A 16,992-nucleotide genomic window follows, 5' to 3' on the forward strand; every position below is an offset into this window, starting at 1 on the left:
AGGAAAGCATTTTTTACATTCTCAGTTCTCCATAGAAATATCTTGGTGTTATTTTGTTAAAATTTTAAAAATAGTACATGCTTGTGGCTAAGACAAAAACCCATGAAAGTATATAAGGCAGAAAAGCAAAAGGCCCCCTCCAAAGAGAACTGCTAGTAATGTCCTTTAGGCAATTTTCTGTGCAATCTAAGAGCATTGGCTTTAGAGTGATGAGGACTGGAATCTGTAAGTCCGCCACTACAACTGTGTAACCTCTGGGGAGTTACATGGCCTCTTTGAGTCCATTTACTTTATTACAATGGGTTAGTAATGTGTGTTTCTTGGGGGAATAAATGAGCTAGTGAATGCAGTATGCTATGCCTGGTATATAGTGAGAGCCCAGTAAGTGGTGGCTATTATTTCATGATCTCTCAGTGGCTTTACACACAGAGGATTGGTTCTTGTGTTACTCTGTTTTCCTGATTTCTCTAGTTTCTTCCAACAGTTAGTGATATATTTTGCCTCTGGGAATGCTTCATACCCTTCCTCATGATTGAGAGTGGTCGGATTGTGTTGATATGTAGGAGATAGGGATGACAGGAGTTGGTGATGGAAGGGTAGGAGATGTGAAAGAAAGAAAGGAATTTAGGATGACCCTGAATGTTCCAGATTAAGAGATACTATTCAATCCAATACCTGACCCTTCTACCCTATTGTGGAAGAGGAAATGCTATAAAGGACATTATTATGTCAGTTTTCAACTAGAATATAAATAGTAGATTTAGGGGCACATCACATTGAACTTATTAATTTGATAACTGTGTTGTGATTACATAAGAGAAAAATCACTGCTTTCAGGAAATGAACATTGAAGCATTTAGGGGTAAAGAGCAATAATGTATATCTCTTGAAAGGTTTAGTTAGAGAACATTGTACATACTCCACACATACACGTATTCAGAAACAATGCAAATGATAACGCAAATGGAATAAAAAATTATCACTGAACAAATCTGGGAAATCAGTAATGGATATTCTTTGAACTATTTCTAATTTTGCAACTTTATGTAAGTTGGGCATTCATTCCAAATTTTTAATAATCTTTTAAACTTTACATTAATGTTACCTTAAATATTTTGCGCTTACATGTAAATGGTTTACATTTTCTTTCACAAATTCCACATTTCTTCATTTAAAACAAAAAGATGGTCCTAGATTTTTTTTATTTGAATAACTGAGTGGATAGTAATATCATATTATCGAGATGGGGAAGACTGAGGGAGGAATGGGGGAATCCGGCGCTCTGTTTGGGCCACGCTAAGTCTGAGGTACCAATAAGAAATCCAAGAGGAAACGCCAAAGGGTTACATGTCTGAAGGCTGGGTTGAGATTGGGACCAGATATATAAACATGGGAATTAGTAGTTTGTGGATGATATTTCTTTCAAACCTTGAGGGGGAAGAAGGTTACTAGAGAGTAAGCAAAGAGAATATTAATTCGAGTAAGACAGAGCATGACTTTCAAGTACTTATTTAAATAAGGAATCTAACTGGGTCATGGGGTTTATAATATTCTTAGACACAATGGGAAGAAAAAATTCTGAAATTCTTCTGGCTTTACAAGAAATCTCACAAGTGTTGTATTTATTTCTTTCAGAAAACAGATGTCAATTGAAATATCGTTATTTGAGCAACAAATTGATAAACATACAACCAATCAGAGTCACAGCTTTTCAAAATTAAATCATATTTTACAATCCCTAGGGGCGCCTGGGTGGCTCAGTTGGTTAAGCGTCCGACTTCGGCTCAGGTCATGATCTCACGGTTGGTGGGTTTGAGCCCCGTGTCGGGCTCTGTGCTGACAGCTAGCTCAGAGCCTGGAGCCTGTTTCACATTCTGTGTCTCCCTCTCTCTCTCTGACCCTCCCTCCTCACACACTCTCTCTCTCTCTCAGAAATAAATAAAAAAACATTAAAAAAAAAAATCAGGATACATCAGAAGAGATCCTGTGTCTCCAGGAATAAACGTTGACATTTAAGAATGCACCGTCTCATCGTAGATGTACGTCAGGAACTAAGGATGAACACTTTGACGAGTTTTGCTATAAAGCTGAAAGGGAACGTGGGCTTTAAGGCTTTTAAGATGAGATATAATATACAGTGTTTATATGCTGGTGGGAATGACCTAGCAGAGGGGCAGGTTCATGGTGCAGAAGAATGAACACATAATCACAGGAACAAAGATCCTGAGTGGGCAAGCGGGAGAGCACGGATGGAGAGCTTGCCTGTGGGTCAGCATGGTGTCAGTTCATTAGCCAAGGAAGGCAGAGTCTATGGCTACAGAGGCACATAGGCTGGCAGTGTTTGGTGGAAGAAAGAAGGGCTAATTCTTGTTAAGACTGGTTCTGATTTTTTGGGGCACCTGGGTGGCTCAGTCGGTTAAGCGTCCGACTTCAGCTCAAGTCATGATCNCCATAAGCCCAGAAGGAATTGGGGGTCCGATTAGTTAAGGTACCACATTGGGCGCACCTGACAGATTGACCAGGAGCATCCTCTCCCACCCCACTCCAGCCTACAGGCCAGTGAATAACAAGGGGAGTATTTACCATCAGGCAGCAAATGCAGGAGTGTATGCTGGGGAGACATTATTCTGTTCAGTGACACATCTTGACTCTCCTTTGCCATCATTCAAAATGGATAGTACAAGCTCTGTCAAAGTTCTGCCCCTTGTCCGAGCAGACTAAGCGAAAAGATGTGAAAAGCAGTATAACCCAAGTTATCAACTGTAGGGATAACAAGTTTTGTTGATTCTAAAATGTACCCTTTTTTACATTTTAGCATCTCTGAACTTGGCAACTGTCTTAGAATCAATGGCATGTCTAATTGACCCTGTTTTTTTTCTTTGTGGAATGCAAATTGTTAACAATGACTTGCTAAGCCAATCTCCTGGCCTGTACTAGCCAGAATATATTTGTTCACAGGAGTGTAGGTCAAATTTTTGAGGGCACTTTCGTTTTATATGCACATTCTAAATGCATTGCTGTCTAGAAACTGAAATCCCTGTTTGTATTGAAATACAGTCTGTGTGCAAAGTTTTGGATTTCTTTTGGGAGGGCTATTTTTTCTTTTATTACTTTTTAATTCAGTTGTCATATAGTTTTAAGTATACATCATAGTGATTTGACAGTTGTACACATTAAGTGCTTACCATGGTAAGTAGTTACTTTCTGTCACCACACAAAGTTACTACAGTATTATTGACTATATTCTCTATGCTATGCTTTTCATTCCCATGACTTCTTTATCTTATAACCAGAGGTTTGTACCTTGTAACTCCCTTCATCTATTTTCATGTCTCTCCACTACCCTCTTAGGGAACCATAGTTCTCTGTATTTGAGTCTGTTTCTAATTTTTATTTGTTGTTTGTTTGTTTTTGTTTTGTATTTTTATTTAAAAACATTTTTTAACTGTTTTTTTTTTTTAATATTTTTATTTATTTCTAGGAGAGAGAGAGACAGCGTGAGCAGGGGAGGGTCAGAGAGAGAGGGAGTCACAGACTGAAACAGGCTCCAGGCTCTGAGCTGGCAGTCAGCACAGAGCCCGACGCGGGGCTTGAACCCACGAACCGCGAGATCATGACCTAAGCGAAAGTCGGATGCTCAACCGACTAAGCCACCCAGGCGCCCCTAACTGTTTTTTATTTATTTTTGAGAGTCAGAGAGAAACAGCGCGAGCAGGGGAGGGTCAGAGAGAGAGGGAGATACAGAATCCGAAGACAGGCTCCAGGCTCTGAGCTAGCTGTTAGCACAGAGCCGGACGTGAGGCTTAAACCCACGAACCATGAAATCATGACCTGAGCCAAAGTCGGACGCTCAACTGACTGAGCCACTCAGGCGCCCCTGTTTTATGTTTTTAGATTCCACATAGAAATGAAGTCATATGGTGTTTGTCTTTCTTCAGCTGCCTTATTTCACTTGGCAGAATACCCTCAAAGTCCTTCCGCGTTGTCACACATGGCAAGATTTTCTTTTTTATGGCTGAGTAATATTCCAGAGTTTATATATGCCACATCTTCCTTATCCATTCATTTATCGATGGACACTTGGGCTTGCTTCTATATCATGGCTGCTGTGAAGAATGCTGCCGTAAACACGAGGGTGCATGTATCTTTGTGAATTAGTGTTTTCATATATTCTTCAGGTGAATACCCAGAAGTAGAATTACTGGATCATCTGGTGTTTCTATTTTTAATTTTTTGAGGAACCTGCATGCTATTTTCCATTGGTTGCACCAATTAATATTTTCATTGCACAAGGGCTCCTCTTTCTCCACATCCTTTCCAACACTTGTTATTCTGTGTCTTTTTGTTAGTAGCCATTCTGACAGGTGTGAGGTGCTATCTCATTGTGGTGTTGATTTGCATTTCCCTGAAGATGAGTGATGTTAAGCACCCTTTCATGGGCTTGTTGACCGTCTGTATGTTTTTGGAAAAATGTCTGCTCAGGTCCTCTGCGCATTTTTTAATTGGGTTTTCTTCATATTGAGTCAAAGGAGTTCTTTATAAATTTTGGAAGTTAACCCCTGATTTATCAGATCTACAACTTGTAAATAGCTACTCTCATTTAGTAGATGGCCTTTTCATTTTGTTGATGGTTTAATTCTATGCAGAGGCTTTTAGTTTGATGGACTCTTCATTATTTTTACTTTTGTTTCCCTTGGCTAAGGCTGGTGACCAGGACTTTCCTGCCTCTTTTTCCTTGCAGGAGCTTTATGGTTGCAGGTCTCTCATTTAGGTCTTGAATGCATTCTGAGTTCATCTCTGTGTATGGCGTAAGAAAGTGGTCCAGTTTCCTTCTTTTGCATGTGGCTGTCCAGTTTTCCCAGCACCATTTATTTGAAGGGAGGCTATTTTTAATTTTGTTTTCAATGTAAATCTGTTACTAAGTACTTAAAACTAAACACAGAAAGTGTTGCCTAATGAAGGTTTTGAGAACTTGTTTGAGTGACTAGGAAGAATGGTTTGGAATGTGACTATCAAATGTGTTTACAATTTCTGTGTGGAGAGGGTGTTAAGACTTTTAAGAAAATATCTAAATTCCTTAGCCCTCTTGTTTACACTATTAAGTCACCCTATAGTAAAGAAGACTTTTGCTTCATGAATAAATAAATCTCGGCTGAGTTCTTGCCTTAATATAAAATTACCAAGTCAGTTGATTGTTAAGATCTTCCCATTTCTCCTGCCAAAGAGAACTCATTAAATGTTTTTTCATCTTTTTTTTTTTTTTTTTTTTTTTTAAAGTAGTAGAGACCAGAACGTGACCTCTGAGGGCCAGGTCCATGAAGAGACCAAAGTTCTGAAATTTAAGACCAAAATGGTAAGATATGGACATAGCCCTCATAAACTGTCCTTTTTCCCCCTTTTCCCTTTCCTAAACTCTTAAAGAAATGAGTTCTGAAATACTGATTTGTCCTAATTCACTCTTTTAGGCTGGTAAAGAAAATGTCAGTAGGCCTCCTGGGAACAAAACTAATATAACAATGGAAAAAAATTGTATTCCTTTAAGGCCTTCTAATGAATTAACCAATTCAACTATAGTAATTGATCCACCTAATTTGGAGGATAGTAATCACACTGGGCAGTTGGTACCAATTAAAGATGATCCTCCCGGCCAACATATGACATTAAGCCAAGTGTTTCATCTTAAAAACAACAATAAAAAGAAACCAATAATGACAGAAAAACCAAAGCAAGATGCTAACGTGTCCAAGAAGCTTGTGCTTGGATCTTACCGTGGCCAGATTGTTCAGTCCAAGGTTAATTCATTTAGAAAGCCTCTGCAAGTCAGAGATGAGAGTTCTGCAGCAACAAAGAAACTTTCGACTACAGTCCCTAAAGCCACAGAGCCTCCGCGCACAGACAGCAGCACAGTGACTGTCAAAAGCAACAGAGCCTCTAGCATGACGACTACCACTAAACTTGTGAGCACTACATCTCAGAACAGACAGCTTCTGCGACCTCCTATTAGAAGTCACCGCGACAATGCTCAGGACCCTGTGAGACAAGGCATCGGTAGAAGCTCTGCCAACGTTACAATTCGGAAAGGGCCTCGTGAGAAAGAATTAGTACAATTCAACACAGTTTCGTCTAGTGCCAAAACCAGCTCTCAGGATGGAGAAAGAAAGAAGACACTAACAAGAAGTGCGAAGTCTGAAATCTTAGCCAGGCCTGTTTCGTCTTCTAACAGCAAACTGATAGAAAAGTCAAAAAGTGTTGACCCTATCAGGCACACGATAGCAAAAGCAACTATTAATAGATCAGCTCAGCCCAGAGAAACAGCAGAAGAGAGAAAGTAAGTAGATGTAATTTTATTAGCTTAATTTTCAGTTAAACCTTTCGTGGTTTAACTTACATCTCCTTGAATGTATTAGAATTTGTGTGCAAGTGTAGATTCTCTTCTGCCCTGTGCAGACAAATTTAAGTAAATTTATGTTGTGGAAATAATTGGGAAATATTTTACATATTATATATATATGTATATATTTTATAACCCCTCCATTCTTCTGGTTTTTGAGCATATATTAACATTGATCAATATTTCTCTTTCTTTGAACTTGTGAACTTCTCTGTGTGCTACCAGCATGGAACTACTTAAAGACCTGAGTTATTTTTTAACTTCTCCTCTGAGAGAACTCTATCATCAATATCGCAGTAATGCTTATATCCTGCTTCTAACTGTAGAGCTCGACTGAGTGAGTGGAAAACTGACAAAAGGAAAGTTCTGCAAAGGACACCTAGCTCAGTAGTTACCCAGCCCGAGCCTGAAGAGCGACAGGAAAACCCAGTTGAGTCCTTTTGGACTGTGCTGGTAGAAGAAGATGAACAAAGATTATTTACGGAAAAAGTAAACAAGACATTTTCTGAATGCCTAAACCTGATTAGTGAGGTACTGTCCTTGTATTTGTGTAGTAGTTTATAGTTTGTAAATTATCTTCTAAATGTTATCTCAGTAAATTACGTTGTCACTCTTTTGACCATGTAATTAATGTGTTAGTGGTGTTATGTAGATTTAATGTTAATGGTGAGGTTGTTTATCTTTGGCTTTTAATGGACTGCGTTTTCATTGAGCTCATATTAAATTGATCAAAGGGATAATTAGGCTTTTTACTTGATTTTTTTTTTACTTATAAACATTATGTTTCTGTAAGATGTTAGCATAAAATGGGCTGAGGGTGGATGTTCACCTCTGATATGTCTCTCTTTTCCATTCCTTCAGCATGTTTACATATTTGTTCCACTCATTACATATTTTACCAAAGACGAGCTACATAAATTAGTGAGTCATTATATCTCACATGAAATTCAAGTTAACTAAAATATTTCAAACAAAATTCTATTAATCAAAACCGATATCGTCATGGTCTTGAACTTACTGTAGAGTTTCACTGTTTGGACCAAACTCCTACAGAGTGTAACAACTCTAGAACATTTCCTTTATTTCCCGACCACTCTTTCATCTTGCTTTGGTCACCCACGGTGTCCAAGACCCATAGCAAGACTGAAAATATGAGTAGGATTTCAAACCTTACTCTGGTCTTCATGAGCGTCTTTAGACTTGTGATTCTGAGGACCATTGAAAATTAGAATTGGAGTTTCCCTGATTCTATTCTTAGTTCTGCTTAGCTGGGGCTTGTCATTGAAACTGGAATTTTTCCACCCTACTATCTCACTGTGTGTAGCCCTTAAGTACATATACCATAACAGATTCATTTTAGTCTTAATATCAAGACCTGACAGTTTTTCAAAACCTGCAAACTGTTCTCCCCCATAAGCATTCGTAGATACAAAAATTCTAACTCAAGTATTGAGTGGAATCCTACAATATGTAAAAGGATAAACATCAAGACCATGTAGGGTGTTGGTGATTTAAAAAAAGTTTTTTTAATGTTTTATTTATTTCTGAGAGAGAGAGACAGCGTGAACAGGGAAAGGTCAGAGACACAGGGAGACACAGAATTCGAAACAGCCTCCAGGCTCTGAGCTAGCTGTTAACACAGAGCCCGACATGGGGCTCGAACCCACGAACCAGGAGATCATGACCTGAGCCGAAGTCAGCCACTTAACTGACTGAGTCACCCAGGTGCCCCATGGTCATTTTTGACTAATGTTTTTCCCAACTGTACTTAATTTTTTCCCTCCTTTGTATTCATGACTAATAAGCCTCTTGTTAGCCATTCGGAATAAGTTTGGAATAAGGAAGAGAACACTGAATATTTTTATGAATAATTTTCTATCAAGTTTTCCTCTCATTGTCATTGATCTTGATTACAGTAAGCTTACTTAATTGTTCATAGTTTGGAGGCTAAACGAGAGATCGCTCATTTTACTTCTTGCTATTTTAGGGATGTCCAAAAGAAGAAATATTGGTCATAGTGAATGACGTGATTAAAAAAATTCCAGATGCCAAAAAACTTGTGAAATACTGGATATGCCTTGCACGTATTGAATCTCTCACAGGTCCTGTTGAAAATATTATCACACTCTATGAGAAAGCCATTCTGTCAGGCGCTCAGGTAAGATGAAAATGTAATAATCTTTATTATCGTGTAGAAGATTCAGAGTTATTTTGGAGCATTTTACATCATAACCGGATACAAGTATGGTTATATATCTAGGAGTAATGAATGTTTAAAGGCCGCAATAATTGCATATTATAAAAGCTTGTTGCTCAACCTTCTAAAACTTGCTTGTGAATTAGTGATAATCAGACTTAGAAATGGACATAAGCTGAAATGTACATCTAGTGAAAAATGCTATGAGAAATCTTTTATCATAACATGTAATTTTGCACATTTCCCAATTAAGAAATCGGGGATATTGAATTTTTAATATTAAAATGTCTTTAATGACTGTAAAGCAAGTACAATTAACTTTTAAAATATTAGCAAGTTCTGTGGCTTTGTGAGAGAACTCTTTTGCTTTAAGAGCATCTTAATGTACTGCTTTTTTTATGCCATATGTTTGGTCCTGTCCACACTTAGAAGGTGGCAGTCAACTAGTTTCTCTGACCTATAACCACCCTAGTGATTTGATACCATACCTCTCACTTCTTCCTGTTCTATTGCTACAAATTCCTGGGTCTAGAATAAATTGTATCTCCAGGTTCTTTTATTTGATTGGGTTTTTGTTTTTATGGGCAAATATTTCTAAAATGCATTTCCTTTTGACCAAGTTTCTCAAAATGCATTTTTAGAGATTCTTCACAAAGACAGTTTTTAAAATTTCTTTAGCCTTTCGTTAAAAAAGGTCTGCTCACTTTAGTCTATTCACAAAAAGCCAATAGGTGCTTTGGACCTTTCACCTGAGTCAAAAATCAGATATTAGCCGATAACTCTCTCAATGGCTATTACGTATAAAGCGCTTTGCTGAAAGGAAATTGTATTTGACAGAATTCCACCTGGAAGGGGGTGTTAGGTGCCCACTACATGGAACCAGAAGGGGCATTACTTAAGGTGGCTTAAGGCCGAATAGCTAGGATGCCTAACCGGGGCCAAAGGTTCACAGAGAAAGCAGGGTGTAAAGAGAAAGTTGTGACACTGGAGAAGGAAGTGGAAAACAAGGATTAAAATTTGCCAAAGAAAAGTGAAAGCAGGATGAGTGAGTAGTTAAGGGTCATGTTCTAGAACTAAGAATATGAGCCAGCAATTGCCTTTTGTATAATGTCTTGAATATGTTGCGTTAGCAGTCAGGGTAGTTCAAAGGAACATGGTAAGTACTTACATGTTCTAGCATGTAACGGACACTTAGGGAACTGTTGAATTTGAATGAGTGAAATGTTAAGCTGATCAACTTTGAACTCATCAGAGATCGTTGAATAGCATGTGAAAAAAATATATAGCCATGGACGTAGGAGAAAAGGAATAAATCTCATATTAAATTTACTTTATATTATTAGCTCTTTAATACACATTAATGTTAGAATGATATTTGTCCATTAATGTTATTTGTATCAGACAAGCAGTTAATAGTTACCAGAGGCTTAAGAAAAATTGTGGGTAAAAGTTTTAATCTTATAATTCTACCTTTTAAATTGGAAAAGAGTTTGGGCACCTGAGAAGCTCAGTCAGTTAAGCGTCTGGCTTCAGCTTGGATTATGATCTCGTGGTTCGTGAGTTCAAGCCCTGCATCGGGCTCTGTGCCGACAGCTCAGAGCCTGGAGCCTGCTTCGGATTCTGTGTCTCCTTCTCTCTCTGCACCTGCAGTACTCGCAGTCTGTCTCTCTCTCAAAAATAAACATTAAAAATTTTTTTTAATGGAAAAGTCATTTTAAAAAATTTGAGTGACAAAATAAGTATTTTGAGAAAAGAGACATGGTCTAAGAACCACTGCTTTGTTTTATTAATTAAAGTATGAAATGCAATCACTGTTCTAAATATTTTTGTCTTGGTCAATCTCATTAATGTCTGAGAATATAAAGCTTACATTTTCTTCATTAAAACAATTAAGCCTATTGAAGAGATGCGACATACCATTGCAGATATTCTGACAATGAAGAGTCAAGGAAAAGTTAAGCATGGTAAGTTTTTAATTTTCTTCAAGTGAATTGTGATTTTTAAAAAATTCTTTGAATTACTTTGCTTTTATCTTTATAGACTTTTTAAATTTGTAGATTGTTTCTCTCCTCTTACATCTGTTGGCATACCTCCAAGATTCAGTGGCTTTATGTAGTGGAAAGAAGTTTTAATTAGGAGGTCTAGTTCAAAGCTCAAATTTGTCATTGAGTGTCTATGAAAGTTACTTTACCTCTCTAGGCCTCCGTTGCCTGTGTTATTAAAAAAAAAAAAAAAAAAAAGGAATTTGATTAGATGATCTCTAAAATTTTACCTATGGACTTTTATCATCTGTTCTTTGCTCTAGAGAAGCTATTCAAGAATTCTCTTTGCTAGAGATAGTAGATAGAGGTAAGAGAGTCATAGTTGTCTAGTTCATAGAATGTAAATGTTTTCTAGATTCAGATATATCCTATAACTGAAACATCTCTTAGTAAAAATCGTTAACAATTTCCTAATGGTCAAATCCAGAGGTCTCTTGAGCTTGATGGATCTCCCAGGCTGTCTCCGGTATTTCACATCTAGCATGTTTTATTTTGAACTCCTTATCTTCCCTCATTGCTTCCCCTTACTATCATCTCTTCCTCCCAAAAAAGAAAGAGAAAAAAAAGAAAATCCTCTGTGGTTAAAGAGGCCTACACAGGAAATTATAGGAGAGATGCTCCTAGTAGACCTGCACTCATTCAGACATGCACAGGCGTTCATTTGTTAAGGCCCAACCTAGAAATGACTCTTAAAGCGAGCCCTGCCTTCTCACTGCCTACCTCTCTGCCACCTTGCCCAGAGACAACCACAGCTTTGTCTTACCCTCACGGATGATTCCTTTTCATTCCTTGCCATTCTAAACCATCCATCATAGTGATCAAACCTTATTGTATCTCTGTCTCTCCAGTGAAGATTTTTTTTTTTTACCAAACTTCTAGCATGTAAAGGTCCTTACAGTCCAGCCCTTTATACCTATCTGAACTCATCACCTCCTCTTCACATTCCCACCTTGCTTCTTATCCTGTATTCTAAGCACGCTGGCCCTTTAATGTTGTCTTAGTAGGTCATTTTCGTTTAAGCTTCATACCAAAATTGTCTTCCTTGGTCTTGTCGAGTACTCATTTCTCAAGACCCACCCTAAGTGTCACTTGGGAATCTTTCCATAGCCATCTCGTTGTCTCTCACGCAAAGCTAATTATTCCATTTCATGAGTTCCTATAACCCTTTATTCTTAGCTCAATTATATAGCATTTTTCTCATTTCATAATTACTTTCAACTTCTTAAAGGGCAGGGATGGTTTCGTTCTTAAATCTGTATCTATAACCCCTGACCCACAGGTGATTGTAAATATTTGTTAATGGTCGTCAGCAGTATTAGCTTAGGAAATGTAATGGTTGGGAGATGGCAGTTTGTTTTGTTGATTTTGAAAATCTGACCAACTATGAATCACTTTAATGCCTTCTGTTTTGCTCTTTACCTTTGGCCAAAAGCTTAATCTATAAATATATGTCTATAGGAGAAAATACTGAGGAGGCTTGTGCAACCAAAGAATACATCCATGAAGTCAACACTGAAGATAGAGGGGTCAATCTAGAGTCAGGAAAACCAGAAATGGAAATGAAAACTAGAAAAGTGCTATTTCAAGTTGATGAAAAAGAGCAAGACGACAAACCAAAAGATTCCACCAATGATGTTAAAACCCCCAGTACAGAAACCAGAGGGAGTTGCTTAATTAAATATAACGTGTCTACTACACCATACCTACAGAGGTGAGCTTTCGAAACATAATGTGCTATGATTTGTTTTTATGTTTAAGAATAATAAATATGGTGTCTAAAAGTCTTCTGCTTCTAATAAGAACTATCATGTGTTAATAGGTAACAGTTTCAAACAAACCAGTATCATTGGGAGATTTCACCATTTAAATACCGTATTTGCTTTGCTTTCCCCTAAGAATTGCCATTTTGTAAAAGAAAACTTTGAGATCTCTGTACTTTGATGTCTGTATATTATTCATAATAGTAGGTTTTGGAATTGAGCAAATAGCCAATTGTACAGATACTTAAGAATCTGCTGTGTACGTGCTGTGACGACAAACACAGAAAGGAGTAAGTTCCCAACCACGAGCAGCTCTGGTACCTCCTTTTCTGTAAGACCGCCAATCACATGGCTGTAACATACAAGTCATAGTAAGATAAACGGCATAAAAGAACAAGTAAAAATGTTCATGTTTTTTAACTCTGGGAATAATTTTGTGTCTTCTTAGTGAAAAAAAGAAGATACAGTTCGACAATACAGATCCTACATTTAAAGAGCTAAAGTTTCTAACACCAGTGAGGCGTTCTCGACGCATTCAAGAGAACACCGCTAAGTTGCCAGATATGTTGAAAGACCATTATCCTTGTGTGTCATCTCTGGAAGAATTGACAGTGTTGGAAAGTGAAACCGATGCTTTTGTGTGCCGCCCCAATATCGCGCTACGCCCCATGTACTCGGCGCCTGGAACCGTAGAAGAGAAATAAAACAATGATAAGAAATGGGTTTTTTGTTGTTCCTGGGGTATTTTGTTTGCGTGTTGTGGTGTTGTGTGTCATTCAGGAGTTGGCCAAGTACCAAAATGCTGGTGGCAGTAAGCTCTCTTACTGATGTTTATATTATAGCAGGTATTGCCTTCTGGGCAGCAGAAAGCTAAGCCTGCCTTTCTGATCTTGGCAGAGGGGGTTTGTAAGATGGTAAATTTGTCAAGTAGTTGACTATGTTCCCTGGATATAAACCAGTTTCATCATAATGTTGGCTTGTTCACTTTGAATAGTCTTAAGTTAGAGATAAATTTTTTGTCGTTAAATATAAGCACAGTAAACAATAATGCTGCATCATCAGAAAAGGTGTTCTAGATAAAATTTATATATTTGCATAGGCATGTTCTTGAAATTTATAACATACATGCCAGCCTTTAAACAGAATACTGACTTTTCATTGCCTTTCCTTAATTCTAGACCAGTAGGGAAGTCAATAATTGTAATGCGGAGAGTGACTCCGTTCAAATGTGAAGACATGGAAGAGTCGGCTTGCTTTTCCACCCACTTCTTGTTCCGCAGACTGCTGTGGTCTGTTGTGCTTTGGCTCCTCACTATTGCTTTCCATCTGTGCTTAGGGAGTCTGGTCTCTGTTGGCTTCTCTCTTTCTTTATTGTAGCTGAGGTCACCAGGAAGGGTAATTAACTAAATACCCCGCGTCTAAGAGCAGGTACTTTGTAGTAAGAAAGAAAAGGTGCCAAACACACTGGGTATTTGAAACTTTCCATCTGAGTTTCTTTAGTTCCTTCTATAACTTGACTATCTAAAAACGCTAAAATTGTAACTGGTATTGTTTCATTTGATAGAGTTGTAGACTTTTAGAATGAAATTAGAGCAGGAATATATAATGTTGTTCTAATTTAAGTAGAATTTCTAAAATAACTAATAGTTTCTTCTAAAAACTTTACTGTTAAGTCATGTCCCTTGAAACATAATAGTTGTATACAATAAACCGTTTCTTCTCCCTACACATAAGTATCACCAATAAAATTGTCTTGTAACTCTCTGAACTAATCCTTAAATACATCGTCTACCAATTTTATAGCTCCAAAGATAGGTTAGTTTTAAAACTGTGTATAATATAAATGTGCATGAAAATCACATAGTCTTATATTTGCTCATTCCATTTGTATAATAGCACCTATCTTTGTTCTATTGTTTTATGTTCTAGATAGGATTTTTTATTCTTTCATAAACTGTGTACCTAATATTTATAAATAAATTTATCTGTATTTTGCTGTTTCAGTGACATTTATTTCAACAAATATGAAATCCTGTTTAACCACAGTGAATGAATTTGAACTTTGCTTTTGAAATACATTATAGTGCCTGAGCTACCTGCGTAGCTCAGTTGATTAAGCATCTGACTCTTGATTTCAGCCCTGGTCATGATCTCACAGGTTGTGAGTTCGAGCCCTGCATCAGGCTCTGTGCTGACAGTGCAGAACCGCATGGAATTCTCTCTCTTTCACTGTCTCTCTCCCTGTCCCTCCCTGCTTGTGTGCGTATGTGCGTGCTCTCTCTCAAAATTAAGAAACTTTAATTAAAGAAAAAGAATCAGACTTGAGTCCTACCATACTGCCCTGGTCCTAATTCCAGTTCTGCCACGTATTAGCTGTGGGACCTGAGACAACAAACCTTTCTGCACCCCAGAGATAATAATGGTAACTTTAGGGGTGTTTTGGAGAGTAAAATGAGTTGCTAGCTGACACCCTTATCTGGTGCTACGCTAAACACTTCACCTAGATTGATTCACTTAAACGATGCCTGGTACCTTGTATATGTTATCTATAGTGATATGTTATTTCCTGTCACTACCCAATTCAGAAGGTCGCCTGCTTGGGATCCACAGCTTGGGAACAGCTGTGGAGAAAAGGGGTTAGATCTGTTCTCACTATTTCCTCTTCCCCACTCTCACTAGTCCATGCTTGCTGATCGTTACAGGTTGAATTGTATCCCGCCAAAGATGTTATGTTGGCATCTTAGACCCCAGTACTTCAGAATGTGACGTGTTTTAGAAATCGGGTCATTGGGGCGCCTGGGTGGCTTAGTCGGTTAAGCGTCCGACTTTCGCTTAGGTCATGATCTCGCGGTTCGTGGGTTCGAGCCCCGCGTCGGGCTCTGTGCCGACTGCCAGCTCAGAGCCTGGAGCCTGTTTCAGTCTGTGACTCCCTCTCTCTCTGACCCTCCCCTGCTCACGCTGTCTCTCTCTCTCTCTCCTAGAAAAAAAAAAAAGAAACCGGGTCATTGCAGATGCAATTAATATGAGGTAAGACTGGTCTAGCGTTGGCTCCTAGTCCAGTATGACTGGGAAGGTGCTGTGAAGACACAGGGAAGAGACCGCCTTCTAAAGCCAGAGACGCCCCTCTCTGAGGCCTCAGCAAGAATCCTGCTGACCCCCTTATTTTGGACTTGCAGGGTCCAGAACTGTAACAGGATACACTTGTGTTGTGTAAGCCACTCAGTTTGTGATGCTTTGTTAGGGCAGGCCTAGCCAACTAATACATTCTTGGAACAAGATGAAAGATTCCTTTTCATGATTATCAACACTGGGCGAGAAAGAAAAGAGTTGGGCGGTTTCATGACTTTTGCCCCAGTGCTGTCATGAATTTAAAGTGGTTGGGGTCTGGGGCGCCTGGGTGGCTCAGTCAGTTAGGCGTCTGACTCCAGCTCAGGTCATGAACTCACAGTCTGTGGGTTCGAGCCCCACATTGGGCTCTGTGCTGACAGCTCAGAGCCTGGAGCCTGCTTCAGATTCTGTGTCTCCCTCTCTGCCTCTCCGCTGCTCGCTCTCTGTCTCTCAAAGACATTTAAAAAAAATTAAAGATAATAAAGTGGTTGAGGTCTGTGTCTACAGCTTGAACAGCGGGAGTATGTTCATGGAAACAAGCTGTAGTAGCATTCTGGGCATAGGCATGTCTAGTAGTTTTGTCTTCATTTCTTTAATTGAAACCAACCAATGCAGATGTTGCAGATGTTGGCCATTCAGAAAGACTATTATACTCCAGAGACCCTGCTCTTCTCTTTACATGATAGAATAATAGCACATTAACTCTGCTATATTATAGTGAACATGCGCAGCACAGACAACAACAAAGTTGTTCTAATATGTATACCTTCTAATACAGTGAAACCTTGGTTTCCAAGGCATAAGTCATTCCAGAAACATGCTTGTAATCCAACGCACTTGTATATCAAAGCAAATTTCCCATAAGAAATAATGGAAACTCAGATGATAATTCCACAACCCCAACATATTCATATAGTAATGATAACAGTACTGGGGCATCGGGGTGACCCAGTCGGGTAAGCATCCTGACTTAGGCTCAGGTCATGATCTCACAGGTCATGAGATTGAGCCCTGCATCAGGCTCTGTGCTGACAGCTTAGAGCCTGGAGCCTGCTTCCAGAGTCTGTCTCCTCCCTCTCTGTCTGCTACTTCCCCTGATCCCCGGCCTGCACTCTGTTCCTCTCTCAAAAATATAAACATTAAAAAAATTTTTTAAAACCCTGATAACAATACTGTAATATAATACAAAATTATAAAGATAATACAAAACAAAAATTAACTGCACTTACCTTTGAAAACCTTCGTGGCTGGTGTGAGGGAGAAAACAAGAGGAGGGTTATTGTGTAGGACGATTTTCAATATCATTAACAATCACTGCTATGCATTGGCTCAATGGAATCTTTTCCTTTTTTTCTTTTTTTTTTTTTTATGTTTTATTTATTTCTAGGAGAGGGAGAGAGACAGCGTGAGCAGGGGAGGGTCAGAGAGAGAGGGAGTGACAGACTGAAACAGGCTCCAGGCTCTGAGCTGTCAGTCAGCACAGAGCCTGACGCG

The 16,992-nt window shown here is 38.6% G+C and overlaps 1 protein-coding gene across 3 annotated transcripts in view; it reads left to right on the plus strand.

The window, feature by feature from the left end:
• The window catches only part of CKAP2 (cytoskeleton associated protein 2), a 17,149-nt gene extending 2,761 nt beyond the window's left edge, over positions 1-14,388 (plus strand). For 2 of the 3 annotated variants that reach the window (XM_077752584.1, XM_077752586.1), the window contains exons 3-9: positions 5,278-5,353; positions 5,466-6,328; positions 6,718-6,922; positions 8,379-8,549; positions 10,483-10,552; positions 12,089-12,341; positions 12,839-14,388. In XM_077752584.1, coding sequence (XP_077608710.1) covers positions 5,278-5,353; positions 5,466-6,328; positions 6,718-6,922; positions 8,379-8,549; positions 10,483-10,552; positions 12,089-12,341; positions 12,839-13,094 — 1,894 coding nt within the window. In that variant the 3' untranslated portion in view covers positions 13,095-14,388. The remainder of the gene's footprint in view (positions 1-5,277; positions 5,354-5,465; positions 6,329-6,717; positions 6,923-8,378; positions 8,550-10,482; positions 10,553-12,088; positions 12,342-12,838) is intronic. The other variant, XM_077752585.1, reaches the window with a different exon arrangement.
• Positions 14,389-16,992: the final 2,604 nt, after the last annotated feature.

Source organism: Crocuta crocuta, unplaced genomic scaffold (genome assembly GCF_008692635.1).
Source record: "Crocuta crocuta isolate KB4526 unplaced genomic scaffold, BGI_CrCroc_1.0 scaffold190, whole genome shotgun sequence".
In the NCBI taxonomy this organism is placed as follows: domain Eukaryota; kingdom Metazoa; phylum Chordata; class Mammalia; order Carnivora; family Hyaenidae; genus Crocuta; species Crocuta crocuta.